At 38.1% G+C, this 27595-nt stretch overlaps 5 protein-coding genes across 6 annotated transcripts; 4 read left to right on the forward strand and 1 right to left on the reverse strand.

Moving 5' to 3' along the window:
- Positions 1-2068: 2068 nt before the first annotated feature.
- Positions 2069-6531, reverse strand: LOC106177502 (uncharacterized). 2 transcript variants are annotated; one of them, XM_013560290.2, is made up of 6 exons: positions 6138-6441; positions 4746-4860; positions 4316-4479; positions 3793-4034; positions 3171-3316; positions 2069-2866 (listed from the first exon to the last, which is right to left on the reverse strand). In XM_013560290.2, exons 1-6 carry the CDS (start codon positions 6321-6323, stop codon positions 2787-2789), a joined length of 933 nt encoding a protein of 310 aa, XP_013415744.1. In that variant the 5' UTR covers positions 6324-6441; the 3' UTR covers positions 2069-2786. The 2 variants fall into 2 exon arrangements, with proteins under 2 accessions (XP_013415744.1, XP_086866014.1); XM_087009888.1 differs by lacking the exons at positions 2069-2866; positions 3171-3316 and adding an exon at positions 3428-3605 and having other exon boundaries at positions 6138-6531.
- A 166-nt stretch (positions 6532-6697) lies between these two features.
- On the forward strand, positions 6698-8264 carry LOC106177506 (uncharacterized). The gene is made up of 2 exons (XM_013560293.2): positions 6698-6898; positions 7085-8264. The coding sequence occupies exons 1-2, from the start codon at positions 6843-6845 to the stop codon at positions 7368-7370; spliced, it is 342 nt and encodes a 113-aa protein (XP_013415747.2). The 5' UTR covers positions 6698-6842; the 3' UTR covers positions 7371-8264.
- A 3481-nt stretch (positions 8265-11745) lies between these two features.
- LOC147762835 (uncharacterized) lies at positions 11746-12327 on the forward strand. Its single transcript, XM_087007872.1, has one exon. The coding sequence runs from the start codon at positions 11746-11748 to the stop codon at positions 12325-12327; it is 582 nt and encodes a 193-aa protein (XP_086863998.1).
- A 6329-nt stretch (positions 12328-18656) lies between these two features.
- Positions 18657-21083, forward strand: LOC147762836 (uncharacterized). Its single transcript, XM_087009339.1, has 2 exons — positions 18657-18872; positions 19854-21083. Exons 1-2 carry the CDS (start codon positions 18703-18705, stop codon positions 20137-20139), a joined length of 456 nt encoding a protein of 151 aa, XP_086865465.1. The 5' UTR covers positions 18657-18702; the 3' UTR covers positions 20140-21083.
- Positions 21084-23178: 2095 nt separating this feature from the next.
- Positions 23179-26898, forward strand: LOC106177496 (uncharacterized). Its single transcript, XM_013560283.2, has 2 exons — positions 23179-23308; positions 23840-26898. Exon 2 carries the CDS (start codon positions 23862-23864, stop codon positions 26652-26654), a length of 2793 nt encoding a protein of 930 aa, XP_013415737.2. The 5' UTR covers positions 23179-23308; positions 23840-23861; the 3' UTR covers positions 26655-26898.
- Positions 26899-27595: the final 697 nt, after the last annotated feature.

Here is a 27595-nt window from a genome sequence, read left to right on the forward strand (position 1 = left end):
GAGTCCCACAATGAATATGCCAAAACGATAATAATGAATATTTCACTAAAATGTATAACTTCCAGAAAAAGAAGCCAATTAGACTCCTTTTCCAACTCAGGCTGCATTTTAGTCCTGTGTTTCTTTTTTGAAAGTTTGACAGTCACTTAGTAACACGGTTTTCCCATAATGCTAATGGCAGCAGCACCAAAAATTGTGTTTTCTTCTATTTTGATGCAACATAACATAATGCTTAACAGCAAAATGACCATCAATTTTAATAATAAAATATTAGTAACATGGACATTCAGAAAACGTGACTAGCAAAGGTCTTCAGGCCCGTGGAGGTTCAAAGTCACACCTTGAAAATGCCAATATGTGAAAAATTAAATTTTCACAAAAAATTGTTTAATTGCCAGAAAAATTTACCAACAGACTGCATTGCCTACTGAAGCTGTATTTTAGTCCCATGTTTCTATCCTGTAAGTTTGAGAACAGTAAGTGACATGGTTTTCCTTAAATGGTCATCATGGGAGGAGTGCCCAAAATAGGGGTTTCTTCAAATTTTGATGCAACATTACATAATGTTTAACAGCATAATGACCATCAATTTTTAATAATAAGATATTAGTATCATGGATATTCAGAAAATGTGACTAGCAAAGGTCTTCAGACCCGTGGAACTTCAAAGTCACACCTTGAAAATACCAAAATGTAAACAAGACAACACTGTTCTGAAATGGGTTTATTTCCATTTTTAACACTTTTTTAACATAAAACAAAATAAACAGTTTACTGCCATTTTTATATGATCAACTAAGAAAATTGATGAGATGGGAAAAATATCAATGGAACGGTGTTAAATGTCCAATTTCCTCATTTATGAGATTCTGAACATAGTGGATGATTGAATCCGACAAACTGCAATGATACGAGTTTATTTCCATTTTTGACACTTTATTACACAATACACGATGACAATTTTACCATCATTTTTACATAATCAACTAACAATGTTGTAAAGATGCAGGAAATGTCAAACAAACACTTTTACGTATCTTATTAATTCAATAATGAGACTGTTAACATGCCTAAGAATTGAATCTGAGGAAATGTGAAAAAACAGCATAACTTCTAAAATAATGGCCCAGTTATGCTGATTTTCGAACTCAACCTGCGCTTTAGTAAGATTGACCACTCCTGTGAGTATAATGACAATTGGCCTATCTGTTTTTCTTATATTGAGTTATCATTGTTGCATATACGCTGAAAAAAGTGTAAAAACAGCATAACTTCCATAAAAGTGGCCCAATCATGCTGATTTTTTAACCTGACCTGCGTATTATAAATATTCATCAGTCCTGTAAGTTTCAAGCAAAAAGGTAAAACGGTTTTTCACTTATCGTGTTATCAGGGTTGCATATATGCTGAAAAAAGTGAAAAAACAGTATAACTTCCATAAAAATGGCCCGATCACGCTGATTTTCGAACTTGACCTGCGTATTATAAATATTCAGCAGCTCGGTGAGTTTCAAGCCAAAAGGTAAAACGGTATTCCACTTATCGTGTTATCGCTGAGTGCATGGCGACGACGGCGACGACGACGGCAACGACAGACGCAGGTGACGGCTATATGTACAGACTACGTCTGTACATAAAATGCATGCTGTCCGTATTTATCAGACTTACACAATGATGCTGCTTTGGCTTTGGGTGAGAGGAATCGCGAAACAAACACTTCTGGATTAGACAACGAATCGGCCATCGCGACGACCAGTTCTTCAGTGACAGAAAACAGTGACCAAGTACAAGAGAGTGTGCCGCATGAGATAAGGAATGCTCCAAACGACACAGACGGCAAAATGTACACCTTGATAACTTTATAATCATACTTAAATGTATAGGCCAGATTGATCTGGTGAAAATGCACAGAGATACGAATAAATGATAATGATGACACACCTACAAAGCATTAAACTCTTTTTACATTTCTAGTTCATTATACCGTAAAATGATAGCAATTATCTATAAATTCTTCCGGGTTAAAGATACAGAAGTTTTTTCTTTAAAAAAGAGGAGTGAGATGTTTATGCAAAATTTTTATTCTTACTTAATATGCATTTATTACAAAGATGTACATGAGCATGGATCACTCAAATTATTTCATTTTAGCATTCAGCATATTGCACAAAGGCACGCCTTTGCCATGCAGATCGATAGTGCACTAAACCACTTGAACAAGTATAAACAATGAATTACTGTAGGGAAGTACCAAAATACAAATATTTCTAACCAGAAATATGTGTTGTCGTGTTGCAAATTGTTTATACTTTAATCCATATTTTAAGTAAAAAAAGCTCATTGACATGAGTATATGTTAATCTTACATCGTCGCCTATTCAACAGTATTCAAGAGTTAAAAAAAAAAAGTTAAAAAGAGTAATCCCACTTTAGATAATGCATTTTTCCTTATTCTTTATGTTGTTCGCCGCCTGGCATAAATTTCAGTCAGCCTTTTGAGTAAGTCATATATTTGCATTTACAAAAAAATAAAATAAATAAATAAATGAATAAAATGAATAAATAAAAATGAAACAAAAATTAAGAAAGACACAGCAGCAACATCAGTGCGAGAAATTTTACTATTATATTGAAAAAGTTTATCTTCTTAGTCCTTTTATATATACAGACACATCTAGTGCTGTCAACATTACATTAGCAAATCAGTCTGTTCACCGTTGAGTTTGTACTATGGTGCCGTAATACATTTGAATGTATAGCTAATCAGTAATATTTAGTTTCACATTTTATCTCAGGTCTTCTGTGTTCACGAAATGTGACAGGTACGGCTTCAAGTGGGGCTTTATATCTATAACCCGACGAACGCCTGAAAGTGGAAAAAACGATGTACACCGAAGTGGCCTAATTCATGTTATCGAGATAACAAGAATGCAATTTTACGTATTTGACATTTCTTTTAATGATATTAAGAATATATGTAAATCCCATGCATGGCTTTGATATAATCGTTGATACATGTAGCTTTGAGAATAAATCAACATCCACAAACAATATCTTGGAATCGTGTTTGGGCGTTTATATCTAACTTTTTATTAATAAGTTTAAAAAACTGCTTCTCCTTCTCTATTTCGCTTTCTGATTAAAACATGACCTTATATTCAAGAACTCACCGGACAACATAGATTTCCCACCCCTTATGTCACTAAGCTTAGGCTGTTTCTTCTCATCCCGCCGGAACTCCTCGTCCTGTAACTTTTGCTTGTGCTTGGCTCCCTGAAAGCCTCCCATAACGCCATTAACAATGTCTTCATCAAGCCTAAAATATTTAAAGAATAAAATATTTATAGGTTGGATTAAGGAAACTTTATACGCCCTGAAAGTGACCATAATATTACACTGTATTTGTAATAGACATATTCGCCGATATGAAAAAAAGTTATTTTTAAAAATTGGTATGAGCTATTACTGTTAAGGAAAATTTAATTCTAATTTTTATATGTACCTGAAAGTATCGTTCTAAAAGGCAGGATGGGGGATAAGTGTTAAGAAAATCTCCCCAAAAGTTGACTTGCATCACATTTGGCAACTTCAACTGTAAGTGCAATCTAAGCCAAATCAAAAGATAATCTTAATCAAATTAAAAGATAAAAGATTTAAAAAGACGCCCATGCTTTTTAAAGATGATTTTGCAATTGGGCAACACATTCGTGTATACCATGCTGATAACCCAAATATTTTTTCATGTGCTTCTCAAATCTAGTTTTTAAATGTGCAACTTCAACCAAAACTCACCTTCCGGCATTTGGTCCTTTCTCTCTCGGTTGTATATCCGCGTTGCCATGCAACAACAGCTCAAGTACGTTGATAGCGTAACCATCGCAACGCGCTGGTGGTGCCGCCATGTCCTGACGGTGACCAAGCCACAGGAGGGTTTTCTCTATCAGCTCCTGTGTGGCCGAGACGACGACCTCTTTCGGAGCTACCATCAGCTGTGTTTGCAGACAGACTATTTCTGCTTCTATGATAGCTGTTATCTGAAGTAGATAATACTTGATCCAGACTCTTAGACTTGATTTTAGTCTATTTTGATCCAAGACAAATCAGTAGTAGTAGTAGTACAACTGTGGAAGTAATAGTAGATGTAGTTGCAGGGTGGTAAAGGGCTTCAAAAATAATTTGTAAAATAAATAAACAAACCATCAAATAAACCATATATGTATGTATAGCTGTCAAAAAGTGCTGTCCCTCATACAACTATGTGCTGCGAGAGAGAGAGAGAGAGAGAGAGAGAGAGAGAGAGAGAAGAAAAACTCACGTCGGTTCTGGCTTTGTGTTTCTGGGTAGGGAGGTTAATCTTTGAGCGTATATATGGTATAAACCCTCCATTTTTTTGTGACATTTCTGTGTTGTCTCGGGCCTCTAGCTCCTCGATCAAACCAATGTTTTGTTCATAGACATCGTACAGCATTTGTTTACTAGCTGAAAATGGGATTGAAATGTGATAAGCAATATCAGTTTCTTTATATCAGCATCACAACAAAGCAATGACTTTAGTCACCAAACAGCAGTATTTTTTGTAATTTATAAAAGTAAGGTACATAAAAATATAGACGGAAAAAGCAACAGGCACAAAAATTAACAAATTTTTAGATAAATATCAGTGAGAGGGCTGGATAGCCATATTTAATTATCAATAAATCAATAATTCTATTGAATTATTCAATTAGTCAGTTGTGATGGCCGACCTTGAAGAGAGCGGAACTGCTGTCTCTGTGCCTGCATGAAATCAAGTCTGCTTCCAGCGTGGTGTACAGCATAACCGTCATGCTCCATGTCCTCCACCTCCTCCTCATGGTAAGACTGAAAAAAGAGGTGTAATTTGCATGTAACGTTTTTTTGGGGGAGGGATTTTTTATGCAAAAATTAGGTGTTTCAGCTGTATTAATTATATAAATTATGAACATGATATCATTATTCAAGTGTTAAATGACATGCTAAAATGCTAAAAAAAAAAAAAAACAAGGCAGTTAAGCTGTCAAATGTACAGACAAAAAGCAGAAAATGCACAAAATAGGCTACTGCCAATTCTGGTGCGATAATACATTATGCTTAACTGCAAATTATGCACAACATCTAATACCGATGAAAGTAAATTGTGTAACAAGCATAAGGCTTCAGGCCCATTCGCGTTTAAGTTTACACTTTGAAAGTGCCACAATGAGAAAAAGGAAAATTTCACAAAAACATGCATAAATTCAATAAAAAATGAAAGTCCAATAGACTCCTAAGAATTATCCTAAGAATTATCCATGTAAGTTAAACAAATTGTAAGCAACACATTTTTTTTCATGACTTTCATCGATCATATTGGCGGCAGTGTCCAAAGTAGTTCTTCTATTTTGCTGCAATATTACTTAACCCTTAACAACGTAATCACCACCAATCTTTATTTATGCATTGCAGGCAACATTGATATTTAGAAAATGTGACTAGCAAAGGTCTGTAGGCCCATGGAATTTCAAAGTCACCCCTTGATAATATCAAAATATAACAAGAGATAACTAAACTGAAATGTGTTTAATTCCATATAAAACACTTTTTACACAAAACAAAATAATCAATTTAAGTTGAGCTGAGAAAAATATCAAAAGAAAAATTTTTAAGGTCCAATCTGCTCCATTCTGTGATTCTGGACATAGTGAATGATTGAATCTGACAAACTGCAAAGATATGGGTTTATTTCCATTTTTGACACTTTATTACACAATACACAATAACAGGTTTGCCATCATTTTTATATAATTAACTTACAATATTGTTAAGATGCAGAAAATGGCAAAAAAACACTATAACGTAACTAATTTGTTCCATAATGAGACTGTGAACCTGCCTAAGAATTAAATCTGAGGCAAAAAACACTCATAGGCCCCATTCAGAATAGCAAGAGCCGAGTGCTAACTGGTCCATGGCTTAAATATGGCGGAACCACGTCAAATCCTGTCCGAGCCTGCTAGAGAATGTCAAATCTTTGAACAGGCACACCAACATTTGGTGGAGCCATTTTTTCTTTTTCTTTTAATATGTTCCCTAGTGAGTATTGGTGCAATCAGCGCCATTGGTATTATGCATGAACTTACCCGGTGATGCGCACTGGTATGTCTGTGCCCGTAATCCCTCATTCCCGCAACGTAACTTTGACTTCCACGATGGCCAGGGTCCATATGATCACTTACGTGGGTCATCTCCCCAGTTATTGGGTTAGTTGGATTTTGGAACCGCATATCACATGCCTTCTTTTTGCCTTTGCTCCCTTTGAAATCCATCTTGTAACAAAGCTTGCAAATAATTGAATACCACTGTTTTTTAACGAAATGACACAGCTAGCCGGGAATATAGCAAGCTTACAGAACAAATTTGCTTGTTGAGTGAAACCAAGAGGCTATGGCGCTGGTATTTATGCACGTTCTAAGGGTGGGAAATTTCAAGACCATTGGATGAATCACAAACTTTTTACGCCTTTCTCCCAAAAATACCCCTAGTCCTGGAACTTTCTACTTTCGATATATGAATAACACTTAAAATGACGTTGTCATCCTACGATTGCTATTGGCTGATGATGAGTGGGCTTTGTGTCGTGTCATCTCTTCATTGGCTGAAGTCTGGGGATTACCAATCACGAGCGCAGATATGATTGAAATTTTGTCAGAAAATTATGATTCTTGAAAATCACCTACTTAAGAGTGGAAAACTCCCACAGATTGAAGATATAAATGCCAAATATCCAAATGAGACAGCGAAGAAAGTTCCTGGCTAGCACAAAATTGTTACAATAAGTTAAGAAAATGGTGAGGTGGTTTCGACTGAAGTGCCCTTGTCCTGTTAAAGGCTGCCCAAACAGGTAAGTTACAACACGATCGATTTTCCATTCTAAGAAAGGAGACATCTACTCTAAGTACAGTTGGACTTATGAAAATCTACACAATTAGATATACATGTATTACAAGAGAGATTTTAGTCGGCTCGAATAGACGACTCAGTCTTCCAGGTCTTCCTAACATTTATCTTATTACCCTTTTTTTAATAGTGAGGGAAAACTTCTCAAATGGGTTTGTGCTAAAGACAAAGACGAGATGTACATCAACGAGAACGGCATACTGGCGTGTACGCACGATAAACACGTCGGTAGAATTATCAACTGGAAATTCGATTGCGGAGATCGAGACGGAGCACACATATTCGAACATTACCAAAGCCCCGACTATGAGGGTTTCATGCATGCAATGGCTATGGCGTTACCACATATGGGCGAAGCCGGGGCAGACTGGGTTCTTTCTCTAGTTAATGCGGTGAGAATCCAATATGGGAAATGAAATATCTCACCAACATTTGACAAAATATCTATACAGGAACTAATAATGATTGTGCAGTAAACATTTCTGTTATCTCGTTCTGAATAATATCAGAACTTAGGGTTCTCATCTACATATACCCGTCTGAGACTTGATGAAACTGATGAAAGTTCTAAACACAATGCACAAGTACTGAAATGAGGTAGAGGCATACTCTGACCATGAGAGTAGGGTGGGTGGTACAGGTAGCACGTGCCACTCTCACTTTCTTTTTTAAACACATTCAGTAGCCGGTGCATCGCCTCCGGTCGTCATCTACTCACAAAACCGTATCATTCCAACTGAGACTGAAGTATTTGAAAAAAAAACACTTTGTATTTATTTATATTTCTGAGTTTAAAGAGGGCTTCACTACCCTAGCAGAGATCGTAAATTATGTATTTGTGTACAGTATGTAACATCATTCTAACATTTGGTGTGATTTACTATATTTGCACTACATTAGATGTACATATAAATTCTATTTCAAATCTTCATAGCTTTGGATGAAATATGCAGTCTCCCAATCACTAAATTATCAGCATAAAAGAAGAGTAAAGTTGATCATAAACCCATGCAAGAGCTGTTGGACTCTCACATACATGTAGGTTGACGAATCCTAAAATACTGATGATGTTGATGTTGGTTATTTGCTTTATGAAGTTTGTGTTGATAGAAACGACAGAAGTACATACTATAAGTTCATTCAAAAAAGTAGTTCTCATCATCAGTAGTTATCATCAGTTAAATGTTATATTTATATCATTACACTAATTACTTCATTACTTCATATTCGGAGTTATTACTTTGTGCGTGTCTCTCTCTCTCTCTCTCTATTTATATTTATGTAACAGTAATAAAAAAGATCCAAACTTCCGAGAATCCATGATTTTTTATTTATTGACTGGGCTCATAAAAGTAGGGAGTTCATGCAAACCGCAGACGGGTTTCTGGCAAATTCAAGATACACAACGTACTTTTACAGGACGATACTCTCGTCTCAATCAGAACCTAAATATTGATAAACTTGTTTCAACTTTTAACACCAGAATGAGCTTGTAAAATGCACAGATATGAGTAATTAATAAAAATAATAATTATGATAATCATACCTAGGCTATCAGTTAGACAAATCTGTTATGCATCTTTTTCAGTGCATTGAGATAATCTGTAAGGTAATATTTAATAAACGATGGAAGGTGCGTCAGTTTCTTTTCTGAAAGGATATGTTGAGGTATATAATCAAATCAATTATAACATCCTTACAATATGCATATACTTGAAGTTTTTTCTTAAGAAGATATGGATCAATCAAATATCATTTTACGTTTATATATTAAATTTGTGCGGCTAAAAGCATACATACTGTAGCGATTTGGGGGGAGAAAACACCTGTCTAGACCAAGATTCGAACCCGGGACATTCGCAAACCCTTTGATAAAAATACACACAAAGCGAGCTGTAGCGAAGAACTCGCACCTGCACGCTAGAACTCCTGAAAGCTGATTAGAAAGGAATTTCCCCAGCTCATGAAGCCAATATTGATATAACGAAAAATACAATAGTCACCAACCTAAGGCCAATAGTCAAATGGTTGTATTGGGTTAACTTCATTGGGAATTACCAAGTCTTTTATTAGTTTAAATAGGGAGAACAGAGAGGAATGAAGCCGATATTGTCATAGCAAAAATACGATAGTCGCCAACGTCAGGTCAGTAGTCAAAGGGTTGTATTGGGTTAACTTCATTGGGAATTACCAAGTCTTTTATTAGTTTAAATAGGGAGAACAGAGAGGAATTTCCCCAGCTCATGAAGCCGATATTGTCATAGCAAAAATACGATAGTCGCCAACGTCAGGTCAATAGTCAAAGGGCTTGAATTGGATTTACTTTATTGGGGATTACCAAATCATTTATCAGTTTATATTTTCTCTGTGTCCGCAATTTTCTTGTTTCAGGCGATCTTTCATGACGAAAGTGGTTTTGTATCCTTCGATGGGCAATTCCAAAATTAGTAGACTATAGTCACAAACCTTTTACGCTATTAAGAAATACAAAAAATACCTTAGATCTCCCAAGTAGGGAGCTATAAAGACCTCTCAAAATGTCTTTGTTAAAAACCCACAGATTAAATTATAAATAACAAATAAAACGGTCAAAAAAACAAATGTGCCAAAGACGATCCTGTCCAGCAAAAAGAGCAATTAAGGTGTCTCGTCGTACTTAAAACAAATATGCACCGTATATCAACGTATGAGTAACGTATCAGTACCGTATATCAGCGTTTAAGTAATGTATATATATACATAAATACCTTGTAAAATGGCACTGTTAAAAACCCACAGATAAAATTACAAATAACAAATAAAACGGAAACAAATGTGCCAAAGACGTTCCTGTCCAGTAAAAAAAAAAAAATTGAGTAATTCAGGTGTTTCAACGTACATGTAACGTATTTACACCGTATATCAACATATGGGTAATGTATGAGTATCGTATACGTGTTTCAGCGTTTGATAATTGCATATATATATATATATATATATATATATATATATATATATATATATATATATATATATATATATATATATATATATATATATATAAGCGTTTCTTAAGAGTATATGAGCGTTTGATTACCGTATATAAGTGTATACTTAACGCATATGAGGGTATGAGTAATATGGGTGGCTTGCTTCTGTTTTGTTGAAAATTGCTGTTGCTAGAAAATATCTACATGTACATCTGTCAGGCTGTATATCAGTCAACGTATGTGAAAAGTACTTCATTGCAATTTTAATGTCATGCTATACCGTATGCCTGGTGTATCCCTGACGGAAGGGTTCCATGCGACTCAAGCGCTCGTATGATCTGAAAATTTTGAACGAAACATTCAAATCTCAAAATATTCTGTACGTATGCGAACGTACATGTACATCTGCGTTTGACTGCATAACGCTGATGGTCTCCCCGCCTCCACACGCGCAGTCCTTGCAGGGGTCTAGCAATTAAGCCTCAGAGCCGTGATCTAATTCCTTTAATTTATTTAGTCGGCTCTTCTTTTATGTAGGGTCGGTTATTTTTGATCAGCGGATCAGAAGATCCTCGGATCTTCTGTTCTGAATGGCCTCATAGATGGATCTCTCTCTTGTTTGTTTAAAATCTTCTTTAGTCGTATTTTTATATCCGGACTACTCAATGGGGCTGTAGAACTTACATAATGGCTATGTGATAACATCTCAAACAATTATGGTAAAGTGTTGCATTGCAGTGGTTATGCAGTGGTAAACTAGCCAATCATATTTATTGGACTTGTAGCATTGGGTCATTTGCATAACTGGTACTATAATAAAGAGCTGCACAGGTAGTGCAGTGGTTAGTTATTGTTCACTTGTGTTACAGTTACTTACTTCAGGTGTCCAGGTAGACTTCAACAGATATTATTAGTTTGTAAAAATACCAAAATATTCAGTGTGCTACATTGGTGACCCCGACGTGAGCAATGGATTCAGATGGAATTAAACAGCTGGCAGATGCTATCAGACAACAAACCCTGGACATATATCAAGGTTCTACAGTGCAAACAATATCAGCTGTTTCATTTAAAGCACCACCATTTTGGAACACAAACGCATCTGCTTGGTTTTTACGTCTGGAATCATCCTTTGCAACACACCAGCCAGCCATTACAAATGACTTGACTAAATTTCATCATGTAGTGCAACTCCTGGACTCATCACCCTCCAGACGTGTTCAGTCAGTAATTGAGAGACCACCTCAGACAGGAAAGTATGAACCACTAAAGCATGCACTGTTAGAAGCCTATGAAGCCACACAATACCAAAAGGATACAGCATTACTTAATATGAATGGTCTAGGAGACAAACGACCTACGGAAGTATTGATGCATATGCGCTCTTTAAATGCAGATCCAAGCACACTTTTTCGCACATTATTCATCAATCAGATGCCAACAGAAGTGAGACGGATTCTTGCACAATCACCAGAAGTTGATCTCGACACCTTAGCTAAAAGGCTGATCGGATTTTAGAAGTAGACCCTCTTACCCCTTCTTCAATTTCTGTGACTACCACAGTGCCTGAAGAAAATCTTACAACAATAACTGATACAGAAATAAACGCCATGAAATCTCAGCACCAACGAACTGGCACTATCAAGTTCAAATTATGTAAATATCATTCATGGTTCGGACATAAAGCCAGGAAATGTGAACAAATCATCGATGGTTGTCCTTGTCCAATGTCTACACGAAGACAACAGGGAAACGACAAAGCCAGCAGAAATTAGTGAGCACTGCTGGTCTATCTGATGCTCCACAAATTTCTATGATCAATATGGGGACAATCACCGTTTCTGATATTGTCACTGGGCGCACTTTCCTTGTAGATACAGGAGCAGAAGAATCGGTTTTTCCTGCTAACCGATTTGACCGACAACGAACCAATGGCCCAAGTCTTATTGCAGCAAATGGAACAAAAATACCTACTTACGGAAAAAGGAAGATGATTTTAAAACTAGGGAAAGGAACAAAATTCACCCAAGAATTCTGGGTAACTGACGTCACACAACCCATTCTAGGTGCTGACTTTTTCACTACTCATCGTTTGGCCATTGACCTTTCCAACAGAAAGTTAATCTCATTGGATGGAAAAACAGTCATTCATGCTCACCTCACTAGATCTCAGCAACAAGGGATTCACAAAGTTCACACAAGATACGAAGCAGTATTACAACACTACCCGGAGCTCTTAGTGTCATCCTTTAAGGAAAATAAACACGGAGTACAAAATCACATTCCAACCGTTGGATCTCCAGTTAAAGCCAGAGTACGTCGTCTTGACCAAGAAAAGCTCACTGCAACAAAAATGGAATTCAAGGAAATGGAGAATCTGGGGATAGTGCGTCGTTCCTCTTAACCATGGTCATCTCCTCTACATATAGTGAAGAAAAACAATGGTGGCTGGAGACCTTGTGGAGATTATCGTCGGCTTAATGACATCACCATAGACGATCGGTATCCTCTACCTCATATACAAGATCTCAATTCATCACTCAATGGCAAGACAATATTCTCTAAGATCGATTTGATTCGGGGATATCACCAGATACCAGTTGCCAAACATGATATTCCTAAGACATCACACCTTTTGGACTTTATGAGTTCCTCAAAATGCCTTTTGGGCTTAAAAATGCAGCACAGGCGTTCCAAAGATTAATGGATGGCATCCTACAGGAACTTGACTGTTGGTTTGTGTATCTTGATGACATTTTAATAGCAGGTTCCACGCCTGAACAACATGAGGAGGATCTTAAAGCAGTTTTCAACCTGTTAAGGACAAATGGACTTGTTATTAACAAGAAAAAGTGTGTATTTGGACAATCTGACGTTGAATTTCTAGGTCATTCAGTGTCTGCAGCTGGAGTTCAACCACTTGCAGAAAAGGTGAAAGCAGTAGCAGATTTTCCACCACCCAAGGACAAAAAAGGCCTTCAAAGATTTCTGGGAATGCTGAATTTCTACCATCGTTTTCTTCCTGGAATCGCACATCGTATAATACCTCTTACTGAAGCTACCAAGGGCAGAGCCAAGACTTTGCAGTGGACCCCTGAATGCCAATTAGCATTTCAGGATGCTAAAATGGCTCTTGCTTCTGCAACTATGCTTCATCACCCTGAACCACAGGCAGCAACTAAGATATCAGTGGACGCTTCTGACACCGCAATAGGAGCAGAACTTTCTCAGTTTCAATCAGGGATGTGGAAACCTATTGCTTTCTTTTCTAGAAAACTCACACCTACCCAGAAACGATACTCCACTTTTGACCGTGAGCTTTTGGCAATTTACAGTACCATCCGCCATTTCAGATATTTTTTGGAGGGAAGACCATTCACCATTTTCACTGATCATAAACCTCTCACTTTTGCATTCAAGAGTACATCTGACAGATCACCACGTCAAGAGAGACAATTATCATTTATTGCTGAATTTACAACTGATATACGACATATCAGTGAAACTGATAACATTGTCCTAGACACTCTGTCCAGAGCCCCAGTGGAAACTGATGAGCCACTTATTGCCTCCACAGCTACGATTCCGACAATTGACCTTACACAGCAGCATCACAAAAGACTGACACTAAGATGGTTGAACTGTGTGCCAATCCAGGATATTTGAAGTTAAAGGAAGTCAACTTTGGTGAGGTTAAACTTCTCTGTGATACAACTACCAGTCGACCTCGGCCAGTAGTTCCACCTTCAATGACAAAGCTCGTTTTTGAGGCAATACACAATCTTTGTCATCCTGGAACAAAACCAACAATCCGTGCCATTTCAAGTCGTTATGTCTGGCCTGAACACAAAAAAAGACATTCGTAATTGGGTCAAATCTTGTCATGCCTGTCAAACAAGTAAAATTGGACGACACACTAGAGCACCGTTAACCACCTTTGATCCACATTCATGTTGATTTGGTTGGACCTCTTCCTCCTTCAGAAAATAAAAAATATCTTCTGACAATTGTTGACAGGTTTACAAGGTGGCCAGAAGCTGTACCTTTACCGAATGCAGAAGCAGTTACTTTTGCCAAAGCTCTTTTAAACTCATGGATATCGAGGTTTAGTGTTCCAGACTCCATCACATCAGATCAAGGTAGACAATTTACAAGTGAACTTTGGCGTGAGCTTAACAAGGTGCTTGGCATTCAACCTAACACAACAACAGCCTATCATCCACAATCCAATGGCATGGTTGAAAGATTTCATCGCAGATTGAAAGAAGCCCTCAAAACACGTTTAGACAATGCAAGATGGATGGACCAGTTACCAATTGTATTACTTGGTATCCGATCAACATGGAAAGAGGACATTGATGCATCACCAGCACTTCTTACTTATGGTACAAATTTAAGAGTACCTGGTGACTTTATTCCGAACACAACTGATGACAAATTTTTTCCTAACAATGAATTTGTGCAAGAACTTCAACAAACAATGCAGAAATTGGCTCCTGCTCCTCCTTCTAGACATGGGCAGATTTGTACATATGTACCGGTTGACTTACAACAAGCTGAACATGTATATGTAAGACATGGTGCTCATCGAGGTACATTGATTAGACCATATGATGGTCCTTACATTGTCATTTCACGTTCCGACATATATTTTGATATTTTAAGGAATGGACAAACAATTCGTGTCTCGGTTGACAGACTTAAACCAGCTTATAGCAATCCGGTTTCAGTGCACAATCAGACAGTGAATCCACAAACAAAACCAGAGACATGTCTTTCACCTTCTTTAATTAAAACGCGTTCCGGTAGAACAGTTAAAAAGCCGGAAAGATTTTGAACAATTGATTTTATTAATTTAATTTTAGTAAATGTTTTCAATGTTCTGGGGGGAGGTATGTAGAACTTACATAATAGCTATGTGATAACATCTCAAACAATTATGGTAAAATGTTGCATTGCAGTGGTTATGCAGTGGTAAACTAGCCAATCATATTTATTGGACTTGTAGCATTGGGTCATTTGCATAACTGGTACTATAATAAAGAGCTGCACAGGTAGTGCAGTGGTTAGTTATTGTTCACTTGTGTTACAGTTACTTACTTCAGGTGTCCAGGTAGACTTCAACAGATATTATTAGTTTGTAAAAATACCAAAATATTCAGTGTGCTACAGGGCCATTCAAAATAGATGACCCAAGACCATCAGGAATCAGCGGCATCGCTTTTGAATTTTGGTCCGCCATATGTAGTCGGCGGATCAGTTAGTGCTCGGATCCTCTTTTCTGAATGGACTCATTTTTTAAAAATGTTTTTAAAATGTTAAAACTGCTAAGTGACCCGGGTAACTATCTGCAAAATGTGATACCATACTATAAGCATATTATCTACATATTTATAATTGCCATTTTCATGGCTTTGAATAAAACATATATACCCAGCTATAAAAGAATGAGCTAATGCCTGGAGGTAACGTTAGCCATAACGTCAGGAATAACGTTTCGAAAAGGCTTTCCAAGAAAGTTTTGTAAATGTTATAGGACGTTTTTGGGAATGTTACACTAACATTTAGAGAATATTCAAAATAAATAGAATTGGGCCATATAGCCCAGAAGATCACCAATGAATTTGTCTGTTTTTTAGATGTTTATTTAAGATCTTTGTTTTATTTCTTTTTATCTATCTTGTTTTGTTAATTTTACTCTTGTAAAATCTACTTAATATTTTTAATGGATTTTAGATTTCAAATAAATAAATCATAAATATTTAATATATTAATATAATGTACAGGGTACGACCCTTACGTGTCGATTAGTTGAGGGTGGACCTCGTTATTAAAGTAAAATGAAGTACAATTCAACAGGACCCATTTCACTCAATTTATTCCACATCTAGACTTATTCACTTCTGTGTTAGCTGATCTTACGCCCAAGTTTATTCAAATGCATTTTAAAACAATTCAGCTGCTCGGTAAAATAACAAGATTAAAGAAACAATCTGCTCGTTCAGTGAATGCACAAAAAACTATGAAACTGGTATTTATGGGTGAAACAAGGGATTTTTGATGCGTTAGACAAGTCACAAAAAGCCCTGTCGTTCTAGAATATTCAACTTCTGATCTACAAATATCTCGTTTATTGTCCTCCTACAGCTGATGATGAATTGGCTTTGTGATAATCCGTATCCATTAGCTGGAATGATGGGATAAACTACCCCCTACCAAGGTGGCAGATATTACAGGCAAATTTTCAAAAAGCCAGAGAATCAAATGACTGTCTCTTTATCCGAAGACATATCTGCACTGAGAATAAAATCGGAGTCCAAGTGACTCCAAACTTGTAGTCCAGCAGTGGTACCTAAAATAACTCCAAGTTGGTGTCAAGTTGACTCCGATGGAGTAATGCCATCCCAGACCTCTCCGGAGGGTAACAATTGACTCCATTCACACATCCCTTCATCCCTTGATTTATCTCTACAAAAGAGTCACAATGACCCCATATTAAGGAATTTTTGACTCCTTGGCACATTATGAACAAAAACAACAGTGCCACGTGTAGAGACAGCAGGTATCGTTGGTATATCGCTGGTGTATCCCCGGACGCGCTCGAAACCACGTCCTCCCGCTCCGGAGGTGGACATTCTAACCACTAGGCCATCCGGTCACTTGTGGTATTGAAAAAGCAATAACAAACAGTTTGTAAATCTGGCAATAAACAGCATGACATATTTTTACCACAAATATACCAATGAGTGAGCATACCTCTCCACTGACATGCATTGGTGGGTCAAACCTACAACCTGGAAACAAAACCTGCTGACCTGTATACCAACATATCACATAAAGGGTGTGGCAACTGAAAGCCCGGGCCAGTAATAAGTGCACGAGTTCTGCATGCAGAAACACACAGAAAACCACTTGTTCATGCATAAAACCAACTATGGCCAATAAAAGAATGTTTAAACTGACAAAGGATGATGAAAACTGTTCTCTCCACGCCGTCTGCTCACTGCCAGCACAAGTAATGAAACAAAGCTTACTGTCCAGCGAGCGAAAAGAGTCGGTGAAAGGGGTCAGCCAGACACTGGCCCCCGGTAATGTGACTCTGATTTTAGTGTCAGATTGACTCCATGAGAGCCAGGGGGTGATTGACTCTGATAAGAGAGTCTATCGAAATTTAACCATCTTTTTATTTCACTGCCTAACCCATCTAACCAAATAATTAAGGAGCTAAAAAAGCTTATCTTTGGATTTCTTTGGAAAGGTAAACCGGATAAAGTAAAAAGGGAAATAGTATGTAAAAAAAAAAAGATGGAGGACTAAATATGATAAACGTAGAAGCTTCAATAATGGCATTAAAATAACTTGGGTGAGACGGTTGATAAATACGGAGGGCATCTGGCAAAATATCCTTTTGCATAGATATAAATTAGACTTGATGCTAAACTGTGGTTGTGAATATTAGAAGCATGGTTAATTTCTTGTAATATATGTATTTAAATTTCAGTAATATACAGTTTATTCTAATTGACATTAATGAACGTAATGTATCCAATATAATTATGACCATACACATTAAGTTTTTCATATACAAAACAAAATGTCAGAAAGACTCACTGCCACTCACAAAACTTCAACTTTATTTAGAAAATATATACAAAATCTATAAGCAAAAATACACTGTATCTCAAGATGTAGAAAAATTCAATGTTATATGGCAGAAATGGATAGGTATATATGGATTTGTGTAGTTGCATGTATACAAATTATTGACTGTAATTTTTTATATGTTTAAACCTTGTGGACTTTTGCTATCGTAATAAGTATTGTGTGCTTGTGAAATTTATTATGTACTTATTACTTGCTTTTTCTTTCTATTGCAAAAAAAATTTGAAAAAAAGAGAGTCTAAAGCTCTGGTAGTGGGGTAATTTGACCCTTATATTTGACCCTTCAAAGTAACTCCATGAGGGTCAAGGGGTGCTGGACTCTGACCATAGAGAGTCAAATGACTCCAATTTTATTCTCAGTGTGTGAGTCGCCCTGGTAGAAGGTAGAATAACCTATCACGGGTAAAATTATTACAAATTGGGTTTTTCCAAAAAAAGATGATTCTTTTAAAAACGCAGGGAATATTTGATGCATTAGACAAGTCACAAACTTCCCTGTCGTTCTAGAACTTCCAAGTTTTGATCCATAAATATTTCGTATATTGATCTCCTACAGCTGACGATGAATGGGCTCTGTGACGAATCATACTCATTGGCTGGAATGATGGGATAATCAATTACGGGTAAAATAATTACAAAAATATGATTCTTTAAAAAAAACCTGTTCTAGCGTAAAAAATAGTTTCGGTAGAAAGTCACGGAATAAAAGGGAGGGAGAATGCTACTCAGTACATGTACATGTAGTTTCGGTCATGATCTTCACCAAAAGTATTTATGGCTGTCACCTTAATCGATTATTTTACCTGAAAACTAAAAAAATTACCCTTATAAAGCCGCACTATTCAACAGTGATAGAAGGAGCCCGATTGAATCAGTTTTCAGTAGCATCGGAAAGGTAATAACTATATTACGTCCAAAAAAAAAAAAAGAAACCGACGTCGTCTGGAATTTTCAAGTTTCGATCTGCGATAAAATCCCAAAAAACAAGTCAAAGGCATCTTTCTGCTACTACTGCTATTGGCCGATGCTGAGTGGGAGCCGGGATGTTGGGATTTCCTGAATATATGATTCTGGAAAAATCCCTCATCTAAATAAAAAATGGATAAAATCGAATGAAATGAACGAAATAAATAAGATCGAGATATATAAGAGAGCCATAGAGACTGCAGTGTCAGCAACGATCCAAGCCAGAACAAAACTGTCAGTATTAGCTAGTAGACCTACCGGTAAAATGACACAGCGGTTTCGACTGATGTCCCCATGCCCTGTCAAAGATTGCCCTAATGGGTAAGTTAGAATGCAAACGATTGCACAGTCGATATGACGATATAGGGTGTAACTTTAGAAAAGAACAGAGAGAATTTTAATATGCCGGCCATGATCTTTAAGCCTTGATTACATTTGCTATGCGTTGTCAGCACATGCTCGTGTACTACCCGCAAATCTCTTTTCGTGCGGGATAGACGTTGGTCGTGACTAATGATACAAACCGTACGGATTCACATCCTTCGTAGCTTCTGCGATTTTGTCAAGCTTAAAACTTTGACAAATTTTTGAAATCGTAAGCCCGTATAGGCCGTAGTATTATCGTAAATGGCATTTCACAGTTCCCTTACGGGCATTGTTTAGTGGACTTCCGGTGATCTTGATAACTGTTTTGGAGCTCTTTCCCTTCCTTAAGCGACGGTCACTCACAACCGGACGCACAGATTTGAGAATGGTACGTCCCCTGCTAATTTTGCGTGCAGTAGAATCCGTGGAGGTCGTAGAGGTAGAGGAAAGTCTGCCTTGCGAGTTGTGACTGATGCTTCACTTGGTGGTTTACGGTAAGGTACATGTATACATGTTTTCCTTACTCTGTCAACATTGGGGGAAAATCGTTGCACCAACAACGTATCGATCTGCACGGTAGGAAACTGCACTGGGACTGAACGGCTCCGTGCGATCAATTGTCAACTGAAAAACATATTTTTCTTACGTGACCCGAAGGTCATGTCGGAAAATGACATGGCACCGGCACGCAATGTACACAGTGTACTTGTCGTAGGCAGTAGCTACTTACAATGTCAAAAAATGTAACGGAATATCGTAGCAAATGTATTCAAGTCCCCCCCCCCCCCAAAAAAAAAAAAAAGTATTGCAGGCAAAACTAGACAAAAACTAGACAAAAACTATTTTGCCTTTAACATCATAACAAATTATTTAATCATTTTCTTGCATGGGTAAAGGTGAATCCTTTTTCTAACATCTTATTATCATTTTTTACAGTCAGAGTAAATTGATTAAATGGGTGTGTTTAGAAGACAGAGACGCCATGTACATCAACGAGAACGGCATACTGTCGTGTACGCACTATAAACACGTCGACAAAATTGTCAACTGGAAATTCGACTGCGGGAACCGAGACGGACCACACAAATTCGAACATCTCCAAAGTCCCGACTATGAGGGATTTTCTCATGCAATGGCAACGGCATTACCACACATGAAAGAAGCCGGGGCAGACTGGATTGTCACTTTAGTTAACGCGATAAGAACTCAGTTTGGGAAGTGACAAAGCCCTTGAATAATTGACAAATAATATAACTGAAACTGATTATACATGTAACTGTGAGGTGAACGTCTGTGTTGTAATTGCATTATGAAAATATAAAAAGCTGGCGGGTTTTAACATGGTGAGAGAGTCGAAACGACACGTGTAAGTGCTGAAAAGGAGGCCGATCTCAGAGCTAGATCTCATTTATTATTAAAATCTTTTTATTTGTGTAATTACATGTAAGGACTGCTGGACGTTAAAACTACCCGATGTACAACTTGCAAAACTATTTTAAACGTATTATGTGCAGATTTATAAATTTAATTTTTGCATAGCTTTGGGTGAAATATACATTACATTACTTACATGCTCCTGTGATGTGAAAGAAATTTCGAGCTTTTTTTCTTTACTTTTTGCTGTATTTGTTATCTTTTGAAACACTAAAATACATGTATAAATCGAGTCATTTTGGTTTTGTAAAGGATTAAACAATAAAATATTTTCCCTCAATGAACGGACAACAGGACAAATATCTGGCTTATAAAACATCAGAGTTCCATTGATATGAATTGTACAGTTTCCATTACTGTATACAATAGCCCCAAAGACACTATACTACATGTATATATAGAAGAGATACAAAATCATTGTTGCTTTAAGATATTGGTCTACATTAGCCTATCATATCATTCTATCACTTTTGTATACTATTTCTTTTTTTTTTATATACTGTGTTGAACTTTTTGGACTCTATTGAGGATTTGTGACTGCCTATTTCTGAGCATTACATGTATATGTTAGTATCATAAGGCCCGTCGTATTTAGAAGGGTGAAAAACACTTGAACCAATTTATGAGTAAATTGTAAGGATACAACAGTAGGGTTGAAATTGTAAATACAAATTATAATTATTCTTATATTGAATATACAAAGGATTCTTTCGTGATCAATAAAGTTTATTTGTTATATTATTCCACATTATTATTTCTTTCAGTCGTCGGTTTAAGATACAGTCCTTGAAGTAGAGGAACTCTCATAAATTTTCTAATTTATGCAACCATGTCGGAGAAGACATGTTTTAGTGTTGTTATACATGTTTGCATGAAATGGTACCTGTGCCGTAGTCACATTTCTGCAAAAAAAATTATAACTGATGCAAAAAATACTTTCGGGTAAATGGAATAATAATGATTGTTAACCAACATTTTATAAATACTGACTTCACCTGTGAAGTCATCGAGCACGACGAGAGCTATAGGGGTTCACACTTTGGCAGTTTTGGATTTGAGTAGTCTTTGCCATTTCTAATGGCCACTGTGGAGTTGCCCCGGGTACTGTAAGACAACATGAACAGTCTGGAGAAGCAAGACCCTAGAGGAGGGGATGGCATTAAAAAACACAACAAAATGTAACATTTGGCAAAGCAATAGCGGTGACGCGATTTTCGAAAAAAAATAATAAAATAAATTATTTTGCTGATAATCCCACCGAGAAGACAGCACTATGAGATGAAAGGGCAGTATGACGTGCATGGCACCATGGCGGGATAGCTTTACTGACTCATTTTAAGTTTGATCTTTTGCGATTCACTTCATATCAGCGTAGCTGGTAAAAGATAGAGATCAATGACCATCCACGCCTAAGCATCATTTTAAGAACCTTTAAATGAAGAGTAAGGAAGTGTTATCGACGAGGAAGACATTATGATAACGACCAGCAAAAGTTGTTGCCACTTATGCGAAACTATACCGGCTTTTTATGCAAAAAGTCATTTGCCGGGACCGACGAGAGCCTGCAGTCGTTTTCGCACCTTCCCGATCACGTGACCAGCTCGTATCCGAGGAGAGGGTGACATGCCTCGTCCGGGATTTGAGCTCGTGACTCGTTACCATGGTGGATGATTGGTACCGATTGCGCCGTGAGTGACCCACCAACCCTCCGTGGGTACGATTTTCCTCTTATAGTAACCAAAGAAAAATTTTAGAAATGATTTCCCGCAACAAAAAATCGTGCTGGACGTTCTAGAATTCGAACCCACGACGGTGTCTCTAGCTTCGTCCCAGTCAGCGGAGTTACCACGGAACCGCGGAAGCTTCGTTGAAAAGCTTTACATCAAATGCAAACTTTCTGCCTTGTCATGAAGAGGGCCAGTTTGGATGCACATGTAAATGTCCGAAAATACAATCGATAGCCCTTGGGCCGTAAAAAATGAATTTCATCCCGCACAACGCCTTTCCCCGAACATCGTATTATCATTAAACGTTGAAGTAGATGATGTACACGAGACCTTGGTTGTGAAGCCGACACGGAACGTTCCTAGATAGATTCCTTTTTTTTACTATGACTTTGTTTTGAGCTGAGATTTAGTTTGGTATCACCTTTGACGTTAAAAAGCACAGGAGGGCGATTTAAGTTTTAGCAAGCCCCTGAAAAGAGGGAATCATTAAAAAACGTTCAAATGTGTTAAAGCTGGTGCGTTTTCCTATCAAGCAATTGCAACCATGTGGATTTTGACAAAGACAACATATTTGGCGACAATTCCGCCGAGAGGATACTTTCTTTTTCTGCTGAACGCGGTTTACAGGCGGTATGACGTGGTGCCAAAGCGGAAAAGCTACCGAAACAATATCAAGTTTGGTCGGTTTTATTGATAAGACTGCCCTTTCCGTAACTAGCCAGATGATTTCTGATGCTTTTACTTTCATTTTGGTTGACAGTGAGATTACGTCTGACTTCACCTGTGAAGTTATCGAGCACGACGAGAGCTATAGCGGTTCACAATTTGGCAGTTTTGGATTTGAGTATTTTTGTCCTTGTGAAATCTCTCTTTTATCTTTTATATAGGATAACCCTCTCTCTCTCTCTCTCTCTCTCTCTCTCTCTCTCTCTCTCTCTCTCTCTCTGTATGTGTATGTGTGTGAGAGAGAGAGAGAAAGCAGAAAGGATCCATTTTAAACACCTGTAAAACCATATCTCGTTCATCCCATATGGCATACTCAGGTGTACACTGGCACAGCAACCCAGATACACCGCTATATTTAGACTACCATCTCATGCGAGATTTCTGAGCCTGCCGTTCTTAACGGCGAATATTTTCTTGGCAAAGGCAATATGTACAGCAGAAACAGACTGGCTCGGATTGTATATTGCTCTCTTAGTTGTAAGTTCGACGTTTGCCATAATGCAGGTAGGTGGCTTAACTCAAATTCTTTGATTACGGTAGACAAGCTTTGTGAGGAGCTGTTTGCTGTTTGGGTTATACCGAGGTATTGACTTTGCAGAGAATTCCACGTTAAATCGTTTGCAGTGGTGAGTGCTTAGTCAGCTAACTTACAGAACATCCTAATACTAGTGTAACTGCAAAATTCACGAGTACCAGTTCTTTGTGGCCTGCGGACTACTTTATATTTGTACTCAAACAGTGGAATACAAATAAAGCAGGCACTAGACTACAAAATACTTCCCACTCAAGATCAGCTGTTGTAGTAGTGCTAGAAATAAGCCAATTTCCAATTTTCTCTGTGATAGCAGATTGAATTTGCATAATATATTCTAATCAAAAGGTCTTCGATCTTCATCTATTTGTTTGGGTTTTCTTGAACGTGTTGTGATTGTGCGGGTACTTTCGCGTGAGTGTGAATGGGTGCGCGTGTCGTTGAGTAGTCAACGTAGATGGTATGCAAATCATATTGGTGCTATGCAATACTCATATTTTCAGACAAAGACTACTGCATGACCTAATGAATCCTAGCGAACAATTTAACAAGGGCGTCGAAGGGGATGATGCCCTTGCAAACACTGAAGAGTGTACTCAAAGCGAACAGCGTGCAAGCCAAATAAATCGGCCGAATAATGCTGATATGCCTGATCACTCACTTGCAGCCTCCGTAACACATGATGTGGCCTCCGGTGAGGCAAATGGGGCCTGCTTCTTGACAGAGGTAACAGGACATTTTGGTCAGGTACAGGGTGATATAGACCCATTTCAATTCGAAACTGGATCAGAAGCGGGTCAATTTCCAAATTGTCATGAATGCAATGGTTCCCCTGGCGTTTCTTCTTCATTTTCAATACTATCATCCAACATGGAAAATAAAACGTCGCCAACACCTGTAGGCATTGATGAAGAAATGAGCGACACGCTGCAGCAATTTTCACTCCAGGGTGATGCAAAGAATGCAGTAGAGCCGAAAGCCACTGTCTCAACTACCGCAGCTACTGAAACATACCAGAGTTTAGGCCCGGCGTCACAATCGGCTGTCTCTGACGATATAAAGAACGAAACTCCACGACAATTGACAACTGCAATAAATTCAGTGAGTAAAACAACTACATTGTCCGTGCCTACGGCTTCAGGAGTAACTGAAAATTTGACAGATGTTTTGAGCTCAATGAAAACAAGTATTGAAATGTCAACGAGTACCACTGCTCCAACACCCAACGAAAACGGACAACATTCTCCGTTTTGGTTTGATGAATTATCTGACAGAATAGAAGAATTCAAAAGGGTGTGTCGTTCGTTTTTCTCTGACGACGAAGAAGATCACCCACAAGAGTTACGTCAGGGAACGGAAACACATGACCACGAGGATGACAATACCGTGGCATTAGACGATGTGTCGAACAGACTTGACTCACTGTCTGAAACAGTGCAGGAATTAAAAAATGCTTGCCGTTCGTGTTCATCAGACTTAGACAGTGATGCTGCTTTGGTTTTGGGTGAGGGGCATCGCGAAACAATCACTTCTGGATTAGGCAACGAATCAGCCACCACGACCGCCAGTTCTTCAGTGATGGAAAGCAGTGAGCAAGTACCAGAGAGTGTGCCGCAGGAGATAAGGAATGCCCCAAACGACGCATGCACAGACGATGGAACTGACAGTCCCATTGGAGCACAAGAGCACCAGATGTTATCAGGTGAAGATGAGCCAGGTGGAAATGCTTCAAACCAGAACAATCAAAATGATGCCTTTAAAACACCTGAGTGTGAAGAACCTGAAAAATCTTCTCTTACAGACGCCACACTTGCAAAAGTCGTAGACGATCCCAAAGAAAAGTTCCTGTCTGCCGAACAAGTCAAAGCACTTAAAAAGCAACTAGAAATGCCCGACACATTAAAAGAGTACTTATTTACAGACACGGTTTCTATGGACATTCAACGTCTTTTGGCCGATGCCATAACCTGCAAGGCTCCGTTACCAGACATCGAACGCATCTTGGCAGCAGGTGCTGAAGTAAACGCACCGGTCTCTAAGGGACTGAAGCCACTGCACTATGCTGCGTACATCAATGACGCAACTTACGTTACGTTTCTTTTGGACAGGGGTGCTAACGTCAATACTCAAGATGACGTGGGGTATACGCCATTACATTTGTGTGCACGACATGGCCATTATGAAACAATGCAGATTCTCATAGACAACGGAGCGATAGTGAATTTTTGTGATGGAGGTTTGGATATCCCGGAAGGTTTACAAACTATAGGGTACCTTACACTGGAACCTTTGAACCTTGCCATTGAGAACAACAACGTAGACTGTGTGAGATTGTTATTGGAACATGGTGCCAACCCAGAAAACCAATATATCCTCGGTGCAGAGATTAACCTTGTGCCCCTTGAGTACACCAAGTGCCTTGAGCTGCTCCTCATGTATGGAGCCAATCCCAACGTGTTTAGTCGAAGTGGCATCACGCCAATAATGAAAGCCTGCAAGGAACGGCAACCAGACGCTCTGAAACTCTTGATTGAATACGGGGCAGATGTCAACATGCAGTGTCCACCACGGTTTGAACAGAAAACAGCTCTTCACATTGCAATTTTAGTAGGCTGTATGGAGATGGTACAAATTCTCGTCGAGGCGGGTGCTAGTTTGAAAAGACCTGAGAATTTCCGTGGAGGGGCTCTGAATACAGCCGTTGTACACGGTCGACCAGAAGTTTGCCGGTATCTAATAAAACATGGCGCAGACGTCAACGAGCCAAATGAAGAGGACTGCCCGCCACTGTTGGTTGCATGTGCCGCATCGCGCTTGCGCAACAGACAAGAAATAATTCAGCTTCTTTTGGAAAATGGTGCAAATCCCCTGTTTTACAATGAACGAATTTCCTATGCTATCCCAGGTTTGACGCCGCTCGTGGAGTACCTAGCAAATGCAGAGATTCCGGAGTATGAAATTGTGCATCTTCTTGTAAAACACGGCGCCAGGGTGCATTTCAAGATTCCGACAAAAATGCTTCGTCTCTTAGACCCTTATGGTGTACTAAAACATTTGGTTTCTATTCAGACAAAGCCAAACATTTTGAACCTATTGGTTGAAGCGGCAGAGTGTTATGACACCGAAAAAATACTTCGAGATAGGTCGTATCCCGAGATGCAGCGCGTCATATTATCGTCTGCGTGTGTCACACCAGCGTCATTAAAACATCAATCGAGAATTATAATTCGGAGACATTTGCTTGAGTTGCCTATATCGAACCCCATTAAACAGCTTCCCTTGCCCCCGTTATTGAAAAGCTATTTGTTGTTTGAATGAAATAATGAATACTGCAGTTATTGAATTTTTCTAATTTAGTTTTTGGGAACGTACACCCAGTTTTTCTTTTTATCATGTCAGTTTTTAGTGTTCCATTTGCATCCTTTTTTTTACAAAAATAATAATAATAATAATAATAATGTGTAATATGACGAAGACGCGATTCTGATTTTTCACATTCTGTCTTGATATTTTTCCAATGTTTTTGTTTAAGATGTTAATAAAATGTTTCCATACAACAATAGCTATACAGGTTTACCTTATTGGAATGATTTTATGTTACGTTTAGTTTGATCAAGACATCAAAATAATAGTCATGTAACTTTGCCCAGAGGTTCAAACTCTCTAAAGGTATCAACGTAGAAGCATTCTAAAGTCCATAGTTTGACATTTAATTACTCTTTGACCACAGGGGGCGCTAGTAGTCTCTCGCAAAATTATTTTCTTCTTCAATTCTGTAAACTTTCCTACAGGCCCCTGCCCAACATCCAAGCCATCTCTGGGCAAGGTTCGTTTGTCAGTACGGTAAAGGTCATAACAAGTGAAAATTGGTCAGCAATGGCAAACGTCAGAACAACTGTCTTCGCTTTTTAAAACTTAGCCCCAATAAATTTGTTTCATCTTAGGGGTTCTGTAACTACTCGTACATAAAGGGGCGATCTCAAAAGTTCACACAGATTAAAGCTTATTAATCAGCGCGAGGCCACTATACGTACCGCTCATTCCATGATATATGTTAAAGTTTTTGAAATGATCATCTTTTAAGACAGCTTCTCTTAATAGAGGTATTTATTTATTTATTTATCACTTTAAGCTCGTATCATATATAAATCAGGTGATTTCATTTACGTCAATGCTAGTGCCCAGGGACTTCAGAGTGTGGGTCCAAATGTCTGTAATCTAGTCGAATAAAGCAGCACACTTGATAAATGCCACTCAAT

Source organism: Lingula anatina, chromosome 3, assembly GCF_051362555.1.
Source record: "Lingula anatina isolate TDL-2025a chromosome 3, LinAna3.0, whole genome shotgun sequence".
In the NCBI taxonomy this organism is placed as follows: domain Eukaryota; kingdom Metazoa; phylum Brachiopoda; class Lingulata; order Lingulida; family Lingulidae; genus Lingula; species Lingula anatina.

Bases quoted from the DNA above. Each gene is read 5' to 3' on its own strand.
- LOC147762835 (XM_087007872.1), top strand. From the start codon at position 11,746: ATGGGGACAATCACCGTTTCTGATATTGTCACTGGGCGCACTTTCCTT.
- LOC106177496 (XM_013560283.2), top strand. From the start codon at position 23,862: ATGAATCCTAGCGAACAATTTAACAAGGGCGTCGAAGGGGATGATGCC.
- LOC106177502 (XM_013560290.2), bottom strand. From the start codon at position 6,323: ATGGATTTCAAAGGGAGCAAAGGCAAAAAGAAGGCATGTGATATGCGG. The intron at 4,035-4,315 runs GTGAGTTTTTCT...TATCTACTTCAG, and splicing joins AACACAAAGCCAGAACCGAC to ATAACAGCTATCATAGAAGC. The intron at 2,867-3,170 runs GTGAGTTCTTGA...TTCCACTTTCAG, and splicing joins TGGGAAATCTATGTTGTCCG to GCGTTCGTCGGGTTATAGAT.
- LOC147762836 (XM_087009339.1), top strand. From the start codon at position 18,703: ATGAACGAAATAAATAAGATCGAGATATATAAGAGAGCCATAGAGACT. The intron at 18,873-19,853 runs GTAAGTTAGAAT...CATTTTTTACAG, and splicing joins GTCAAAGATTGCCCTAATGG to TCAGAGTAAATTGATTAAAT.
- LOC106177506 (XM_013560293.2), top strand. From the start codon at position 6,843: ATGGTGAGGTGGTTTCGACTGAAGTGCCCTTGTCCTGTTAAAGGCTGC. The intron at 6,899-7,084 runs GTAAGTTACAAC...TTTTTTTAATAG, and splicing joins GTTAAAGGCTGCCCAAACAG to TGAGGGAAAACTTCTCAAAT.